Source organism: Danaus plexippus, chromosome 4 (genome assembly GCF_018135715.1).
Source record: "Danaus plexippus chromosome 4, MEX_DaPlex, whole genome shotgun sequence".
Lineage (NCBI taxonomy): Eukaryota > Metazoa > Arthropoda > Insecta > Lepidoptera > Nymphalidae > Danaus > Danaus plexippus.
In genome coordinates, this window is record NC_083538.1 from 8,709,527 (window position 1) to 8,725,020 (window position 15,494).

Below are 15,494 nucleotides of genomic sequence, written 5' to 3' on the forward strand. Positions count from 1 at the left end.
AACTTTCAAATGGTACGCCCGATTTAAATGATTTATATGAAAGTAATTCACAGATACTGATGTAGGCTTGAATACGAATTTATTTATTTTAATAAGACTTAATACCGTATTTATGTAAATAGCTTTTCAATAAACGCTTTAGGAATGCCAATTTTTAAAAGTTGTAAAATGGATATAGTATGTTATCCTTAAAGTATAAACATATGTCACCGCGGACTTTTCCGTAGACCTATATAAGATACACAATTCCAACATATATCATTTTGTTATATCTCAAAGACTTTAGGCATAGTTTTTGTTAAAAGCCCACAGGCGACTCATGTTTTCTCGACATCTTCAACAAACATCGTTAATGTGCACACAAGTTAATACAAAAACTTAACAAATTATGTACTAAAACCTTCCTCGAGAATCACGCTGTCGAGTGGTGACAACTGTTTGATAATCGGTGCAGTAGCTTTTGCGTGTATCGCGAACAGACAGACAGACAGCCGCGGCGAGGGACTTTGGTTTATAATATGTATTGATATACCTAGTTGTTAACGTGCATATGTGCATATATATTGTTGTCTGGAAAATGTGTGACGGAAAAGGAAAAATTTGGAAAATGTAGAGGAGGACGAATTTCTAATTTCATTACTATTTAATGAAAAAGACGGAGGTAAAGGAAAAAGAATTAAAAAAATTATGTTGTCTTAATTGATAAGGTGATTTTCTCTTACAATTAATATACATCAATATATGCGGAGCCAAACATTATGTATGTATAAAAATGTCGTTTCTGACATGACTCAATAAATAATAATTAATTAATTATTAATAGGATGCGTCGAACGGTGCACCGTCCATAGATAATACGGAAGTAGAAAGCAGGTTTATGTGACGTCCACTAAAAATATACATTTCACTTCATTAATTTATTAATTTCTTACAAAATATATAAACAATCCAATTAAAACAATTAACTATAAAACCTCGTCAATGTCATAAGAACGATTGTTTAAGTTGAATACAATTTTAAAGTGAGAGATCAAATCAAGCTCAAACAAAGATCAATTTGCGTGTCAGAAATAAATATACAGTCTTACAAAGACCATAGACAATGTTTTATGTTTTAAGAGATTGACGCCTTGACCCGGCCCGTGACTAACGAATACGCCCTCTTAATCATATATCGTAAAACACTAACAGAAATTTATTTATTTTGATTGGAAATAACATCACATATTACAAACACGGATTAACAATATATACTTTTATCTGCTAACGTGGATACAAAAAATTGTGCAAAATTAAAAGCTTTTTATTTTTGAAAAATAGAATATTAAGATCTGAATATTATTTGAAGGATGTACTTTTCTTTTAATCCGATCCGATAACATATAAGTAGGTTATAATAGTGGGTATTCGACATTCGTCATGGCGCGGTCAATCTTTCATAAGTAATTGTTCAGTTAAAAGGTCAGTTGAAGGCTTACTTGAGAGCAGTTCGACTTCAGGCATTGTCTGCTAATCTGATAACACTACTTCCTTGAGCAACTCACAGGCGAAAGAAATAAAAAAATATATTAGTTGCTTACATATTTATTACTTTTTAATAGATTCATAAATCGATAGAAACCTCTGATAAAACCTGTTTAACTTAAAGAGCAATTTATTTTGGTCAATATGTCATAAACGAAATAAACAAAAAAAAACGTACAAATTTACATTGTCTCTTGTCTCATCTCAATTATAAGTTGGTGGGTTTCAGCTCACTCTCCACGACTGTATCACGTGACAGAAGCTATATTTACAACCTACTCGAATGCTGCGGACGTGCCTCAGTCGAGTCAGCAGTCGGATGTGATCAGTTTGAACTTTTTTCACCCACACTAAGATTTACAAATCATTTTACACACATTTTTACTAGGATAACTATTTTTTTGACACTTCTTACGGGCTGGCCTCGGCCAAATCTCTGGCCCACTCTCCCCCGGTGAAGCTGTCAAATCCGCAGGGCTAACAGCAATATACATTACAAAAAACTACTGATACTTGATAAAAATAGAGCTTTAGCAGACAAAAAGAGACAGACTACAAGTGAAATCTTTGATTATAAAACAGAACACTCTAACATCAGAAAAAAAGATTGGATACATCAAGCTCGTTTTCCGTTGACGTAAAATTCTACGTACTTAGTAACTAGTAGTATGTCTACTAAGTAGTTCACGCTGGGATATCTTTTTTGTCTGTACAAAGTACAGGTTTGATTTTGTGTAGAGTACCTACTGCCGTTAAATTTGGTCAGGCGCTGCCAAATGTCGTGTCAGGTCATAGTGAAAGATTTTAGTGGCCACTAGTTTTCTAAAATAAAGTAAATCAACCTTAAATAGAGACTTGAGGTATTCTATATCATACACTTTCAGGAGTTTGAGCTGGAATTGCAAGCTTTTAATTCCTGCATCCCTCTTTTAATCGCCGGATGAGCAGATGCACGGTAAGCCTGTATCCTTATTTGTTATTCGTCGCATGCGGATGAAGCGGTAATCTTCCTGTTTCTTGCCCGCCCCTGTTTTTGAACAGTGCGGTCACCTCCTATTTCTTCTTTTCCATCTACCGTACCTGGTTTTAACAATAAAGAATGTAATACTTCAATGTTAAAACCTGAAACCATTCAACTACTGACCAAGTAGGTCTTAGTGTTAACTGAAAGCCTTCAATTATATGGTATAAATTTTATATGAATATTGAAAATAATATAGCGATCTTATCAAATGTTATGGAAAGACCAGAATATACGCTGTCCGCCTGTTAACCCTCGTCCAACGAAAGAATATACATTATAATTCATCAAATGTAATATTTTTTATGTTCTGATAATTTATGGATAACAGAACTTCTGTAAGTTTTGTGTCCCCACAGTTTGTGGAGTTATGGGAACAAAATGTAATACAAATGCGCAAGACAGAAACTTAAACGATTTTCAAATCGTATGTATGTGAACTCTTTGTTAGTTATGCATTAGGTATCATTTATTACCCGATCGAGTATAATTACGAAAGCTATTTTCTTTTAAATTGTTAATCCTGTAGTTTAAGCAGCTTTACTGGTCAAGAGAAGAAAGTGTTATATATGGAAACTCCTTTCCTCCTCCACGAAATAGGCACCCATATCGATTTCAATCAACTATTGAATAGTAAGTCGTTGCAAAATTTAAAATTGACATCCAACGCAGGATTTTAACCTTCAATAATGTGGAGACGTTAAAGTAACTATATTCGGTTCAGTTGAATCAAATCTTGATCAAAACCAAAACCATTTATAGAGAAAAAACCAAAATTTAAAGCTTTTTTAATTACTTACTTGGTAGTTGCTGGCTATGATTCTATCTGATGGCAAGTGCAAAACAAAGCTTTAGATGGTACACGAAATACAGATCATATTTATCGATGTCTGTTCTTACTCACTCTGGTTATGTAAACTTGTTTTCTTTTTTGCGAACTTTGATTAATTGTTAATAAAATTTATTTTACTATTTCTAAATTGTTAACTATAGCCATGTGGCTCCGCTATGGTTTGAAGAAAGTATTAAGTTTGCTAAGCAGCTAAATTATTTGAAATAAAACTAAATAAAACATAATTTTTTCTCTACCTGGAACGATATATTGTATATAATTGTTAACTAGAAATAACTTCTATACACTCGATGTAAGACAGAATTTCCCAACCGGCACTTGAATAACACCGCCAAGTGGACCAATTTTTCGCTTAAGGCAACCTTGTGCAATATTATATCACTAAAACCTAAACGCAGTTGACGTAAGAAAGAAAGCTATGTCCCTAAATGGAATGTGGCACGTGAACTGCATTGATGTTATCAATTTCGCTCTGTGAGTAATATATGTAGGTCAAATGAAAGTATGAGTCATAGTAAGCAAAATAGTAAACTAGATAAAATTTCATTTATTTTTATTATAAAATGCAATAACTGAAATATTTCTAGAAAGCGTTTTTAGATAAAAACTTTTGTTTTTTATATCTCACATTTTGCCTTTTTGCCATTTTGTGCCTGGTCCATAGCGTTATAGAGAGATTTAGCTGTTATACCTTTCGCTCCGACTTCTACCGCGTACAAATTTACGACGAACCTACTCTTAGTGAGTTCCTTAATGAGCACGTAATAAGTATTGACCTTGATGGCATGATCTTTGGGATGACGATTTTCCAAGGAACCGTAAGCTCTATTAGCACAATGCGCTTTAAAATTTGCAAATATTAAAATATGTCTGGTCTGGACCCCGAAGCACAAATATGTATCCCCTCGGATTTTATATTGCTTCTCATACGTATCCATCATTATAGTCCAATTCGGAGCCGCTTTAACGATAGAGGTTTAACTTTTGATTTTGTAGCTTTTGTGCATTCTCTCACAAAACCTATTGATCGCTCGTTTTTGGTTATTTTTTTTTCTCTCTGGCTACCGAAAGACTACTTCCTTTACGTATGATTTCTAAAACCCTATCGTGACGTCACGAGTGCTGACTGTTATCTATAGGAGTTAAAAAAAAAAATGTGAACGCGTCCATTAGCAGACTCGCTGATTTCAAATATAGCTAGATAGTATTGTCAAACTTAATTGTGTCAATTGTCAAGTTATTAAAGCGAAATGCTATTTAAGTGTACTTACATGTGCTAAATTCGTAAATGAAGAATAATTTCGTAACGAAATCATACATTACTCAATAAATTATAGTATGAACCATAATGAATTGTAAAACAATTGAGTACCATTAAATATTTGTGTTGTACTCGGTAGCGTAACTACGGTTCTCGTCTCACCGCATCTCTTATTTACACCGTAAATGTGTACATCTTTCATTTGTTATTCTTCTAGATCTTAAATTATTATATTCAATCGTAATTTCTCACGTTATAACGGCATATCAAAACTAAATCATGTCGATGCCACATAGTAGCTCGAGCACTACGAGTTCAAGCACAAAACGTAAAGAAATATACAAGTAAGTGATGTTTATAAAATTATTTAAAAGAATCGATCATGTTATTAAAGTTATTTTCTTCATTGTTATCTGTTCCGTTCCTCCATTTACATTTCTTCATATTATGTTCAGATATCAAGCACAATGGCCTCTGTACTCCATGAATTGGTCAGTTCGTCCGGACAAAAGGTTCCGTTTGGCTCTGGGCAGTTTTGTGGAAGAGTATAATAATAAGGTAGGCTTATATGTTACAGTACAGAAAGTGTTATAATAAAAAAAAAATTAAAGTAGACATGATTTTAAAAGAAATTAAACTCCTCAAACATACAATTGTAGGTACAAATCATATCATTGGATGAGGAGACGAGTGAGTTCAGTGCTAAGAGCACATTCGACCATCCTTATCCAACCACAAAAATTATGTGGATTCCGGACAGCAAGGGGGTGTATCCTGATCTTCTGGCTACTAGTGGTGAGATTCCGTTTGTTATGAGGGTATAGTAGTAGAAGTCATAATTTAAAATAAGCAAATATAAAGAAATATCGATTATTATTTTACCTTTCATTAAAGAAAAATACCTTATTTAAAAAGTTGTTTTGTGTGTGATTAAAGAGGACATTTTTTTTTGTTATAAATATCTCTAAACAGTTCAGTGTACAACTTTCATTTACTCTCTATGTATGTATCTATCTTAAACAATTGTCCACTGCCAGGGGACTACCTCCGCATCTGGCGTGCCGGTGAACCGTACACATTGTTCGAGTGTGTTTTGAATAATAACAAGAACTCAGACTTTTGTGCCCCTCTCACATCTTTTGATTGGAATGAAGTCGACCCAAATTTGATTGGTACAAGTAGTATCGACACCACTTGCACCATCTGGGGCTTGGAGACGGGACAGGTGATGGGGAGAGTCAATGAGGTCTCTGGACATGTGAAGACTCAACTGATTGCTCATGATAAGGTAAGCTAGAAATTATACATTATATAATTCTGTTTGTCTGATGTCCGTGGGAATTTTGTACCACTTTTGACCAAATTTCAATATCTAGATGAGGTTATTATCTCGTAGCTGGAGTTGTTTCTACACAGTGTAGTATATAATATGTATTGTAATGCTGTAGGAGGTGTACGACATAGCGTTCAGTCGCGCGGGAGGAGGCCGCGACATGTTCGCCTCGGTGGGAGCGGACGGCTCTGTTCGCATGTTTGACCTGAGACACCTTGAACATTCCACCATTATATATGAGGTACAGTATATTACAGATACATTACACACAGAACTCATTATATATTGGCTTAGATAAATTATTTAAATTTCTTATATATCCAAATTAAAATTAACTAAATATATATATAGATACCCAGACTGATCTGGGAGGTTACTTATTTTGTCCAACTGAAGTCAACTGGACATCACAGAAGTGTGGGAACGCTCTCAAAATAACTATGAAATTGAAATATTAAATTTAAACAAAGAGGTGTCTTGAAAAGAGGACATGTCAAAGCCACTTCAGAAGACACCTCTGTCCAAAGACAACCAAAGTGTTTGCACTCTGACAAAACAAGTGTTTCACACTTAACGACAAATTTAATTATATATAAATCTCAAGAAACAGACGGCCCAGGGACAAGCGGTCACCATCTCTCATGGACTTCCGAAATATGATTTAAAGAATAGACCATGTTTTGCCTTCTGTCCTAAAATAATAACCTTGGACTCGGCATGTTTTAGTATGTTCGCAAGATTTCATTGAAGCTAAGGAAAACCTCAGAAGAAAGATTATTTGACATCTTGCTTTTGCGCAACGAGAAGAAACGAGGCCCGAATGAATTTAAACGGTTCTCATGAAGAACACATTAAGCAAACCTAGCGTCTTCAGTTTGAAAGACACGAGAATTAAAGTTCATACATTAACCAATGTCCCCAGGATCCGCAACACACGCCGCTGCTCCGGCTGGCGTGGAACAAGCAGGACCCCAACTACTTGGCCACTATAGCGATGGACGCGTGTGAAGTCATCATACTTGACGTGAGGGTTCCTTGCACGCCGGTCGCCAGGCTCAACAACCACAGAGCCTGTGTTAACGGCATCGCTTGGGCTCCGCACAGGTTTTATTTTATATCAGTTATATTAAAAGTTGTTGGAGATGACGAAGTGTTAAAAATTACATCTTGCTTAATTAAATTTGTAATGCAATAAGTAACTATAAAATTAAATGCCTAGTGTTTGACAAATCCTGCTAATCCCACCGAGTAGAATGTTACCAATCTTCCAACACTTTGACAAATGCTAGTATATTTTGTGTTGGTCCAGTTCGTGCCACATCTGCACGGCGGGCGACGACCACCAGGCGCTGATCTGGGACATCCAGCAGATGCCGCGCGCCATCGAGGACCCCATCCTGGCGTACACCGCCGCCGAGGGTGAGGTCAACCAGATCCAGTGGGGCGCCACCCAGCCCGACTGGATCGCCATATGCTATAACAGACACACCGAAATATTACGCGTCTGAGATTATCCCCCTCGGATGAGCCGCGTCCGACTTTACCCCTCTCCGAAGTTGCCTTGTGATTCTGACTTAACGATCGTGATAGCTGTTATCAGGCTAGCTGTTGGCTCGTTAATCATATTATAACGATGTACCTGTGATCTACATCGCTCTCATTTCTCGCCAGCCTAATCATTCGTTAACATTTAGCAGGACACGCGCCGCATATGATGCGGGTCTGTGTGTCCTGTGACGTCACTCTCGTATGTGCATGCATTATTCTCATACACTGTAACTGTGATTCTCGCGTGTCCAGCTGCCGGGAGCGAGGTGAACCAGATCCAGTGGGGCGCCACGCAGCCCGACTGGATCGCGATATGCTATAACAGACACACCGAGATACTGCGAGTTTAGATCTGTAGAGAGTAAACATACTCCACCACTGACACCACCCACCTGAACCTCGGTACACCACACCACAGACTAAAAGTGACCCGTTTGGCTTCATCAGATATATTAATTATACAGTTTTTATTCTATTTGGTAAATTAAATAACATTCTCCTGTAACATCTATTTTTAAGTGGTTTCTGATGGAATAAGTATCTTTTTGTTGCTTAAAATTTAAATCGAATCCTTATATAGGGAAACCGTTGAGCTTCTCGGTGAAGATGACATGTGTATGAATCCACTGGTTGTAGTGATTCAGTATTACAAATTATAAAACAGTAAAATCTTGAAACTAAGACTGATATGAAGATGATGACCGACCACTGACCACTGACCACCGACCACCAGCACACTCCCTTCACAACTGTAACACATGCCCTATTTACATTTATGTAGTGTTCCCCGACCTGCATTTAAGCCCAGAAGCTTTCAATAGATAATAACATCCCCAAGTTTGTAGGACTGTTAGCCGTCTGCTGTAGATGATGTTTGTGTTATAGATTAGCCAATACATGTATTGTTTTATGTGTAACGAGCATTTACATTGGAAATAATAAATCTTGGCTCACTGCTGTCACATCAGAATTTGGTTAGGAATTTTATTATATGATAATATAAAAATTATGTGAGAACTCACTATTGGTACTGTTTAGACAATTAGTGTGATGCATTGACTCTGCATTTACTACGGTAAAATAATTTGAATGATGTGCTGTGATCTCGACATTTATTGGACTAATTTCAATTCGTGAGATATATGTTATTAGGTTTGAATATTTACTGTAAGGACTATAATAGTAATTAATTTATACAAAGTAGTGATTAAGTTTTCTTAATTAATAAAAACATGTCAATATATCTGTATTTCATTTCCTCATTATTTACAAGCCCTTCACAATTTTACAAAGTCTCACCCCGAGCGTTGGCCCAGTGAAAACTCTTCGTATATCTTCAGAAGTGAATCTGGAGTCCGAGGTTTGAAGTCTTTAAACACATGTTCGAAGTGCTCCATGGTAACCTCTTGACAATTGAGATCTTTCTCCAAGGCCCGCATGGCTGCCTCGTGGCACAGCGCGTGTAGCTCGGCTCCTGAAAAGCCTTCACTCTTGATGGCCAATACATGAGGATTTACATCGTCGCTTGTGCTCATTTTGGACAGCTTCAACTCTATAATTTGCAACCTGGTCTCGAAATCGGGTAGAGGAACGTAAATGAGTCGGTCGATACGACCCGGTCGGAGTAAGGCCCGATCCATTCTATCGGGTCTGTTGGTGGCAGCTAGAATAGTGACGGAATTTAATGGGACCACACCGTCCAATTCGGTCAATAGCTGTGCAAGGACTCGTTCGTGCACCCCGGCCTCGCCCGCGCCACGCTCGCCTCCGATTGCATCCATTTCATCGAAGAATATTATCGAAGGAGCCACCTGTCGGGCTTTGGTGAAGAGATCTCTCACTGCACGTTCAGATTCGCCCACCCACTTTGAAAATAACTCTGGGCCCTTTATTGATAAAAAGTTGAGTCCGCTCTCGGTGGCTAACGCTTTCGCTATCATAGTTTTGGAACAGCCGGGCGGTCCATAGAGCAGGACGCCAGCCGGCGGGCGTATTCCTAAACGCAGGAAACTTTCAGGATGCTTCAAGGGCCACTCGACGGCTTGCCGCAGTTTCAGCTTGAGTCCGTCCTGCCCTCCTATATCTGACCACCTCACGTTAGGGATCTCTATCAAAAGCTCTCTCATAGCACTGGGCCGGACCACAGTCAAAGCACCTATCAAATCCTCTTTCTCTATGGCTTCGCTCATTCTTTTTAAACATTTCATCGAGGCCTGAGAGCATAAGTTCACGAGGTCGGCGGCGACATAACCGTGAGCTAAGTCTGATATCGCCTCCATGTCCTGTGATGACACTTTGTTTGGAAGATTTTTGAGTAAAGCGTATAATATATCTGCGCGTCGTTTTCTGTCGGGGACGGGTACTTCTACTTCTTTGTCCAACCTTCCGAATCTCCTCAACATTGGATCAATTGCCTCTGGTTTTCTTGTAGTAGCTAGTACAAATACTCTGCTAGAATCTTGGTGTAGGTTATCCAATAAAGACACAAACGCGGAGGTGACGCGTCTTTCCTGTTCTGTGCTGGCTGATGAATGGCGGGGGCATATCGTTTCTATCTCATCTACTAATATTATACTTGGTTCGTTTGCTATCGCTTTTGCAAACAAATCTTTCATAGTTCCTTCAGTTTCCCCAAAATATTTACTAAAAATTTTTGGACCATTAACTTCGATGTGGAAGCAATCGAGACTGTCTATCAAATATTTACAAATAGCAGTTTTCCCGCTACCAGAATGACCATACAGCAAAAGACCTTTAGTGGGTTGAAAGTTAGCTGCGAAGCCTGTAGTATCAAAAGATATATTAATTAATGATTTGATATCATCCACAATATCTGCCATTCCTCCAAGTGCCATCTTCTTCTTCACAAGCTGAACCTTATCTCTCTCTATGTTCCAAACTGTTCTGTGACTGAGGACATACCAAGGGGTGTCAGTATCTTCATTCGTTGATTTCACATTTAAAATCTCTATTTGTAATTTTTTACCAAAATAGTAATAGACTAAGCCACTGCCAACACACACATAGTGGCCACTAAATCTTTCTTTAAGGATATCAGTGATGTCCACATCTTTTTTAAGATTCTTTATTTTTACATTGATATAAGATGCTTGCGGTATGTTATCTCTTAAAACAGAAACTGTAACTTTTTTATTATCACTACACCAAGCTCCTGTCAGATCTGAAAGTAAGGAAATTAGTGTTATGTTATTTGTGTATGCTGTGAGTAGTAACACTTGCTAGAAAAACAAGGGATGTTAAGTCATCTTGGAGTTGTTTTTCTCACTTAAAAACCTTGAGTCATGTGGTTGGTGAACATTAACAAACTATTACTAAATATACCTGCTGCAGGTAGTATTACAGCTGCCGGTGCAGACGCTTTCGAAGGCCACATGCGCTTCACTAGTGTGAGAGCCCCATCTCTCTTCAACTCCAGAGGTTTCCCGATCACTGCACCAATTAACGCTCCGGCCGATGGGTGAACCATCACAGCGTCTCTTGGGACGTTTTCTGGAGGTGCGCTGGCTCTCTCCAGCCATGTGTAGAATATATTTTCATCGATAAACGGGCATTTTACTTGATCCTTAGAACAGTTTAGCTCTACGTGCGTGTTTTTGTCATTAGATAAAATATTGCAGTGACAGCGTTCACATTCCACCCATAAAGATTTCTTCGCTAATTTTTGTGACATAGTGGAACTTTCTATTGCAGTTTCATATCATCTTTAATTTAAAAAAAAAGTTATATTTATAGTGCTAAAGTTTTAGGTTACTTCAATTCCATGTTTTGACATCTATTTTATCTTTTCTGACAGTAATATAAATTTAATGTCAAAACAGCAGCATTTCTAATTGTAAAGAACGCGTTTCGAGTTCTACTTGGATTAATTTAAAGTTTCATATTCTAATCAGAAAGTTTTTTTTTAAAAAACTAAGCATAATTGTAATATAAACATACGAAAGACATAAATAATAGACAGATGTGCTAACGTCCATTTCCAATTCTATAACCAGATTGAAAATAAAACTATTAAAAATATGTTATTTTAATAATTTCTTACAATAATAATATCATTATCCAAAAAAGTTATAATAAGAATTTTACAGTAAAATACAATGAATGATCCCATTGCCTTTTTTATTAGTAATAACTTTAACACATATTACGGAAATAACTAAAAAATGTATAACTTTTTGTGTCTGACATTTGTTATAGCTGTATAGCGAGCGGCGAGGCGATGGCCGTCGTCCGATGACACATTACTGATTAGTAATTTGAGTTTTGACGTTATGCACTTATGCTTTCCCCAAAATGAAATAGAACAATTAGTGTTAGATAATTGTATATTTTATAACAATGACGTGATAGGGTGTGATTTATTTGAAAGAAATGTTTGTGGGCGTTAATAAGTAAAGTGTTATATCCTTTATCAAACATATACCACATTTGTTCACGAAGATGACTGCCGCAGAGTTTTTCAGTTGTTCTCTTCTAGCCTTCGGAGCGCCTTTGGCTATGTTCGCTTTAACGATAGCCAACGACCCTGTGCGGATCATAATCATGATAGCTGCAGCGTTTTTTTGGCTGCTATCATTTCTACTGTCTTCGATGCTGTGGTACGCCGTGGTACCCCTACGGTCCTATTTAGCTTTTGGAATGGTTTTCGCGATATTAATCCAGGTAAGATGGAATCATATCATATTTAACATATTACATATATTGTATTTGGAAGCTAAATATTACTTTGCCTTCAGGAGACTTTTCGCTTTGGTGTGTATCTTCTATTGAAAAGGACTGAATCAGGATTGAAGGAAATATCAGAAAACCATGAGATTGGTAGTAATAAGGCTGAGATTGCTTATGTGTCAGGCTTTGGGTTCGGAGCCATGAGTGGGGCATTTGCAATCATTAATGTGTTGGCAGATTCTGTAAGTATCACATTGTTTGCTGTAATCAAATAGAATTTAAACCGACAATGTTGATGTTGTACACACCAGAACACACTTCTTTGTTTAGCTAAAATAAGTTTATTTGCCTGTAAACAGATATGACAATGATGTCTGGAGTGTGGTGTATTTAATTTGTTTTGTTTTATTTCAGATTGGTCCTGGAACGTTAGGACTTCGTCATGGAACGGAATACTTCTTTGTTACGAGTGCGTCTATGACTCTCTGCATGACGCTGCTCAACACATTTTGGACCGTCATCTTCTTTAATGGACTGGACAATAAGAGCTACTTGAAGATCCTGTGGGTGATCGGCTCACATTTTCTAGTGTCCGGATTGAGTTTACTCAATAGGAAAGAACTGTATGCGGCTACAATAATCCCATCATACATAATTCTTGTAATAACTCTATATATATCATTCAAGTGCGCCGGCGGTTCTAGTAAAGGTTTTCTGCAGACATTCCGGGCTAGAACTTAAGTAATAACTTCTATACATGACATTAGCTTAGTTTCAATTTAGATATGAAATACAATACTATAACATCCCACAGTAATCATTGGTGAGGTTTACGGGATAACTGTATTATTTTGCTTTGTAATCCTTTTCATTATAAGTTAAATAATATTCATTATAGCAATACTAAGTAAAACCAAATGGCCCCAATGTTACTAATACTTTATTTTAAGGAAATGCACTGATATTTTAATTGAATTACATGTGGAATGCCTTATTTTTTATGTTTATAAATTTAATAATAACAGCAGTTGTATAAAACACTTGGACGGAACAAGGTCGTACACATTGTTATTGTTTCCTTAAGTAATAATATAAAGACTTTTTATAAAATAAATTATTAAATAAACATCTCGTTTTAATACACTTCCTTAACACCATTAAATAAACTTCCGTACACATTAGAACTCGTCTTACAAGTCCTTTCAATGGTTATCACATAAACAAACGGATATTATGAGGTGTAATGAATTCAGGGAGTTATTGAATGAGCAGCTCTTCAGCGAGTTGAGCCAGCAGGGTGTCCACGGTCCATACTGTGTCAGCTGTGTCAGGTTCTACTTCTGGTATATACGACTTAAGAACCTCTATGGCAGCTTCTATGCCATCCACCGAGCCGCTGACTCCTCTTACTTCAGCCAAAGTATTCATTGTCTCAGCATCTTGATGTTCAGACCTGAATAATTGATATAATATTAAAAAACTATACTACTAAGATACAATGAAGATTAGTGATAATAACTTTTTGAAAATTGTAGTTATCAACGTACATGGGAGGTTTAGATATTTCCTTTTCGAGTATGTCTTGCAAGTCATCTAGGTCGGGTATAGTCGGTATGTCGTCGATGGATTCCGCTGATTTCTTAGGCATCACAAATTCCCTACGATATAAATATAACTTTACATAAACACAATGTTATCGTATTGATATGGAAAGCCTTCTCTAAATTCCACTAGCCTCGTTTCAACGGGAGCTCCTTCAGTCCATACTCCTATCCTCCTCGGTTCTGGAAAGTTCGAAGTAGGTGTCTCATTCATTTTTATTATTTTAAAATTATTTAATACTCTTTCTTGTTTTTATTTGTGTTAATCACTATTCAATGCTGTAGTTTATTTGTCAAACTCTATTTGACGTGACAGATATCACCGGCAATCACTGTGAACAAAGAAGTCTCCTGTTTTTTTGCTATCTGTTGTTTTGATTGAGGAATGGATCAGTTACCTATATAATATACCATTTGTTTACAGTTTAATAGTTAGAAATCTATCTTCCTATGTGTAGTAGTGCCTTAATATTCAATTAAGATATATTTTATGTGAAACTAAGTTTTTATTATGCGTAGTATCCGAAAACCTTAGCTTCATTTAAGTGTGTACACACAAAAAAACTTAGATATCATTAAGCTATATTTTATATTTCTTTGGGGTGAAAAGAGAATTCAGTGGTTTTTGAGGGAATCCTTTATGATATGACCTTTTTTTGTCCATCTATCGCAAACCACGTAAAGGTTAGTAAAAGGCTCACATAAGCTGACAATGTAGCATTTATAAATTATAATCTCCTCCGCGAATTGTATCTATTATTTTTTACTTACTTGAAAACGTATTTTTAAATTATAATCTGTAAGTGAATTTTTTTCTTTGTATTACCTTCCAATTATCAAGTTAAAATTGGAAATGCTATTTTTAATTTTAATACCCTAAACATGATTAGTTACGACTCATCTTTCATGAGATATCACGGTTTTATGAATACATTGTTAAATAAAACCAAATCATTCTAACCACGGTCCATGCAGATGTTTTAGATTCTGTGAGCTATTTTAGTTTGAAGTCTCTAAAACTAGATTACAGGGAAGATTCTGAATCGGCTGCCCGTGATCACGGTTGCTGAAAAGTAACCGAAAGGCGAAACTTCGGGAGTATGTAGTTTTAACAAAAAAATAAAGCACGCGTAGTATATCCGAAAAATATTAGTTTCATTTAAATGAATAAAACTCGCGTAAGTTAGATCTCATTATGATTCTGAAAAATTTCCCACGTAAAATCCTCTTTCATAAATGTTTCATAAAACAATCAATGTTAGGTGAAATCAAGATCACTAATGTATTTTAAGAACTGTTTTCCATCCGAAAATGGTGTTAGGCTCACTGACGGAGAAGCTGAAACCCTTGCTTCCAACAATCAACAAGGAAACATGTTAATATTTTGTTTTTTTCTTCTTCTTTTATATTTAATTTTGACTTTTCAATTCCTCTTGCGTATATAATTAGATAGGAAGAGTATGACTTCGTGTGTTCCCTTACTCTTACAACTTTGGGTACGTTCAAGACTACACTATAACTGGTATAGTAGGTTTACACCTTCGAGGTCATTAGCACCTACCGTCTGTCCCAATAGCTAAATGCTAACCAACTCGTCCAAAAAATTAAAAACAAATAAGCCACTTACAAGATATGACTTCTCTCATGGGTCGCAATATTTTAAACCT

General features: G+C 36.5%; 4 protein-coding genes across 5 annotated transcripts; 2 read left to right on the forward strand and 2 right to left on the reverse strand.

Moving 5' to 3' along the window:
* The first annotated feature begins 4,608 nt into the window (after positions 1-4,608).
* LOC116768322 (DDB1- and CUL4-associated factor 7) lies at positions 4,609-8,781 on the forward strand. 2 transcript variants are annotated; one of them, XM_032659009.2, is made up of 8 exons: positions 4,609-5,003; positions 5,115-5,217; positions 5,319-5,454; positions 5,697-5,947; positions 6,108-6,233; positions 6,915-7,096; positions 7,302-7,411; positions 7,793-8,781. In XM_032659009.2, exons 1-8 carry the CDS (start codon positions 4,939-4,941, stop codon positions 7,888-7,890), a joined length of 1,071 nt encoding a protein of 356 aa, XP_032514900.1. In that variant the 5' UTR covers positions 4,609-4,938; the 3' UTR covers positions 7,891-8,781. The 2 variants fall into 2 exon arrangements, with proteins under 2 accessions (XP_032514900.1, XP_032514901.1); XM_032659010.2 differs by having other exon boundaries at positions 7,302-8,781.
* Positions 8,770-11,350, reverse strand: LOC116768321 (ATPase family gene 2 protein homolog A). Its single transcript, XM_032659008.2, has 2 exons — positions 10,883-11,350; positions 8,770-10,721 (listed from the first exon to the last, which is right to left on the reverse strand). Exons 1-2 carry the CDS (start codon positions 11,229-11,231, stop codon positions 8,836-8,838), a joined length of 2,235 nt encoding a protein of 744 aa, XP_032514899.2. The 5' UTR covers positions 11,232-11,350; the 3' UTR covers positions 8,770-8,835.
* Positions 11,351-11,767: 417 nt separating this feature from the next.
* Positions 11,768-13,352, forward strand: LOC116768584 (gamma-secretase subunit Aph-1). Its single transcript, XM_032659328.2, has 3 exons — positions 11,768-12,220; positions 12,295-12,468; positions 12,641-13,352. The coding sequence occupies exons 1-3, from the start codon at positions 11,999-12,001 to the stop codon at positions 12,965-12,967; spliced, it is 723 nt and encodes a 240-aa protein (XP_032515219.2). The 5' UTR covers positions 11,768-11,998; the 3' UTR covers positions 12,968-13,352.
* LOC116768585 (uncharacterized) lies at positions 13,149-14,529 on the reverse strand. Its single transcript, XM_032659330.2, has 3 exons — positions 13,962-14,529; positions 13,774-13,884; positions 13,149-13,679 (listed from the first exon to the last, which is right to left on the reverse strand). Exons 1-3 carry the CDS (start codon positions 14,039-14,041, stop codon positions 13,484-13,486), a joined length of 387 nt encoding a protein of 128 aa, XP_032515221.2. The 5' UTR covers positions 14,042-14,529; the 3' UTR covers positions 13,149-13,483.
* Between the last annotated feature and the right edge of the window lie 965 nt (positions 14,530-15,494).

Excerpts from the sequence above, each read along its gene's own strand:
- LOC116768322 (XM_032659009.2), top strand. The coding sequence starts at position 4,939 with ATGTCGATGCCACATAGTAGCTCGAGCACTACGAGTTCAAGCACAAAA. Across the intron at positions 5,004-5,114 it reads AAACGTAAAGAAATATACAA|ATATCAAGCACAATGGCCTC; the intron begins GTAAGTGATGTT and ends TATTATGTTCAG. Across the intron at positions 5,455-5,696 it reads TGATCTTCTGGCTACTAGTG|GGGACTACCTCCGCATCTGG; the intron begins GTGAGATTCCGT and ends GTCCACTGCCAG.
- LOC116768584 (XM_032659328.2), top strand. The coding sequence starts at position 11,999 with ATGACTGCCGCAGAGTTTTTCAGTTGTTCTCTTCTAGCCTTCGGAGCG. Across the intron at positions 12,221-12,294 it reads TTTTCGCGATATTAATCCAG|GAGACTTTTCGCTTTGGTGT; the intron begins GTAAGATGGAAT and ends CTTTGCCTTCAG. Across the intron at positions 12,469-12,640 it reads TTAATGTGTTGGCAGATTCT|ATTGGTCCTGGAACGTTAGG; the intron begins GTAAGTATCACA and ends GTTTTATTTCAG.
- LOC116768585 (XM_032659330.2), bottom strand. The coding sequence starts at position 14,041 with ATGAATGAGACACCTACTTCGAACTTTCCAGAACCGAGGAGGATAGGA. Across the intron at positions 13,885-13,961 it reads GGAGCTCCCGTTGAAACGAG|GGAATTTGTGATGCCTAAGA; the intron begins GCTAGTGGAATT and ends TTTATATCGTAG. Across the intron at positions 13,680-13,773 it reads GAAATATCTAAACCTCCCAT|GTCTGAACATCAAGATGCTG; the intron begins GTACGTTGATAA and ends TCAATTATTCAG.
- LOC116768321 (XM_032659008.2), bottom strand. The coding sequence starts at position 11,231 with ATGTCACAAAAATTAGCGAAGAAATCTTTATGGGTGGAATGTGAACGC. Across the intron at positions 10,722-10,882 it reads TGTAATACTACCTGCAGCAG|ATCTGACAGGAGCTTGGTGT; the intron begins GTATATTTAGTA and ends CCTTACTTTCAG.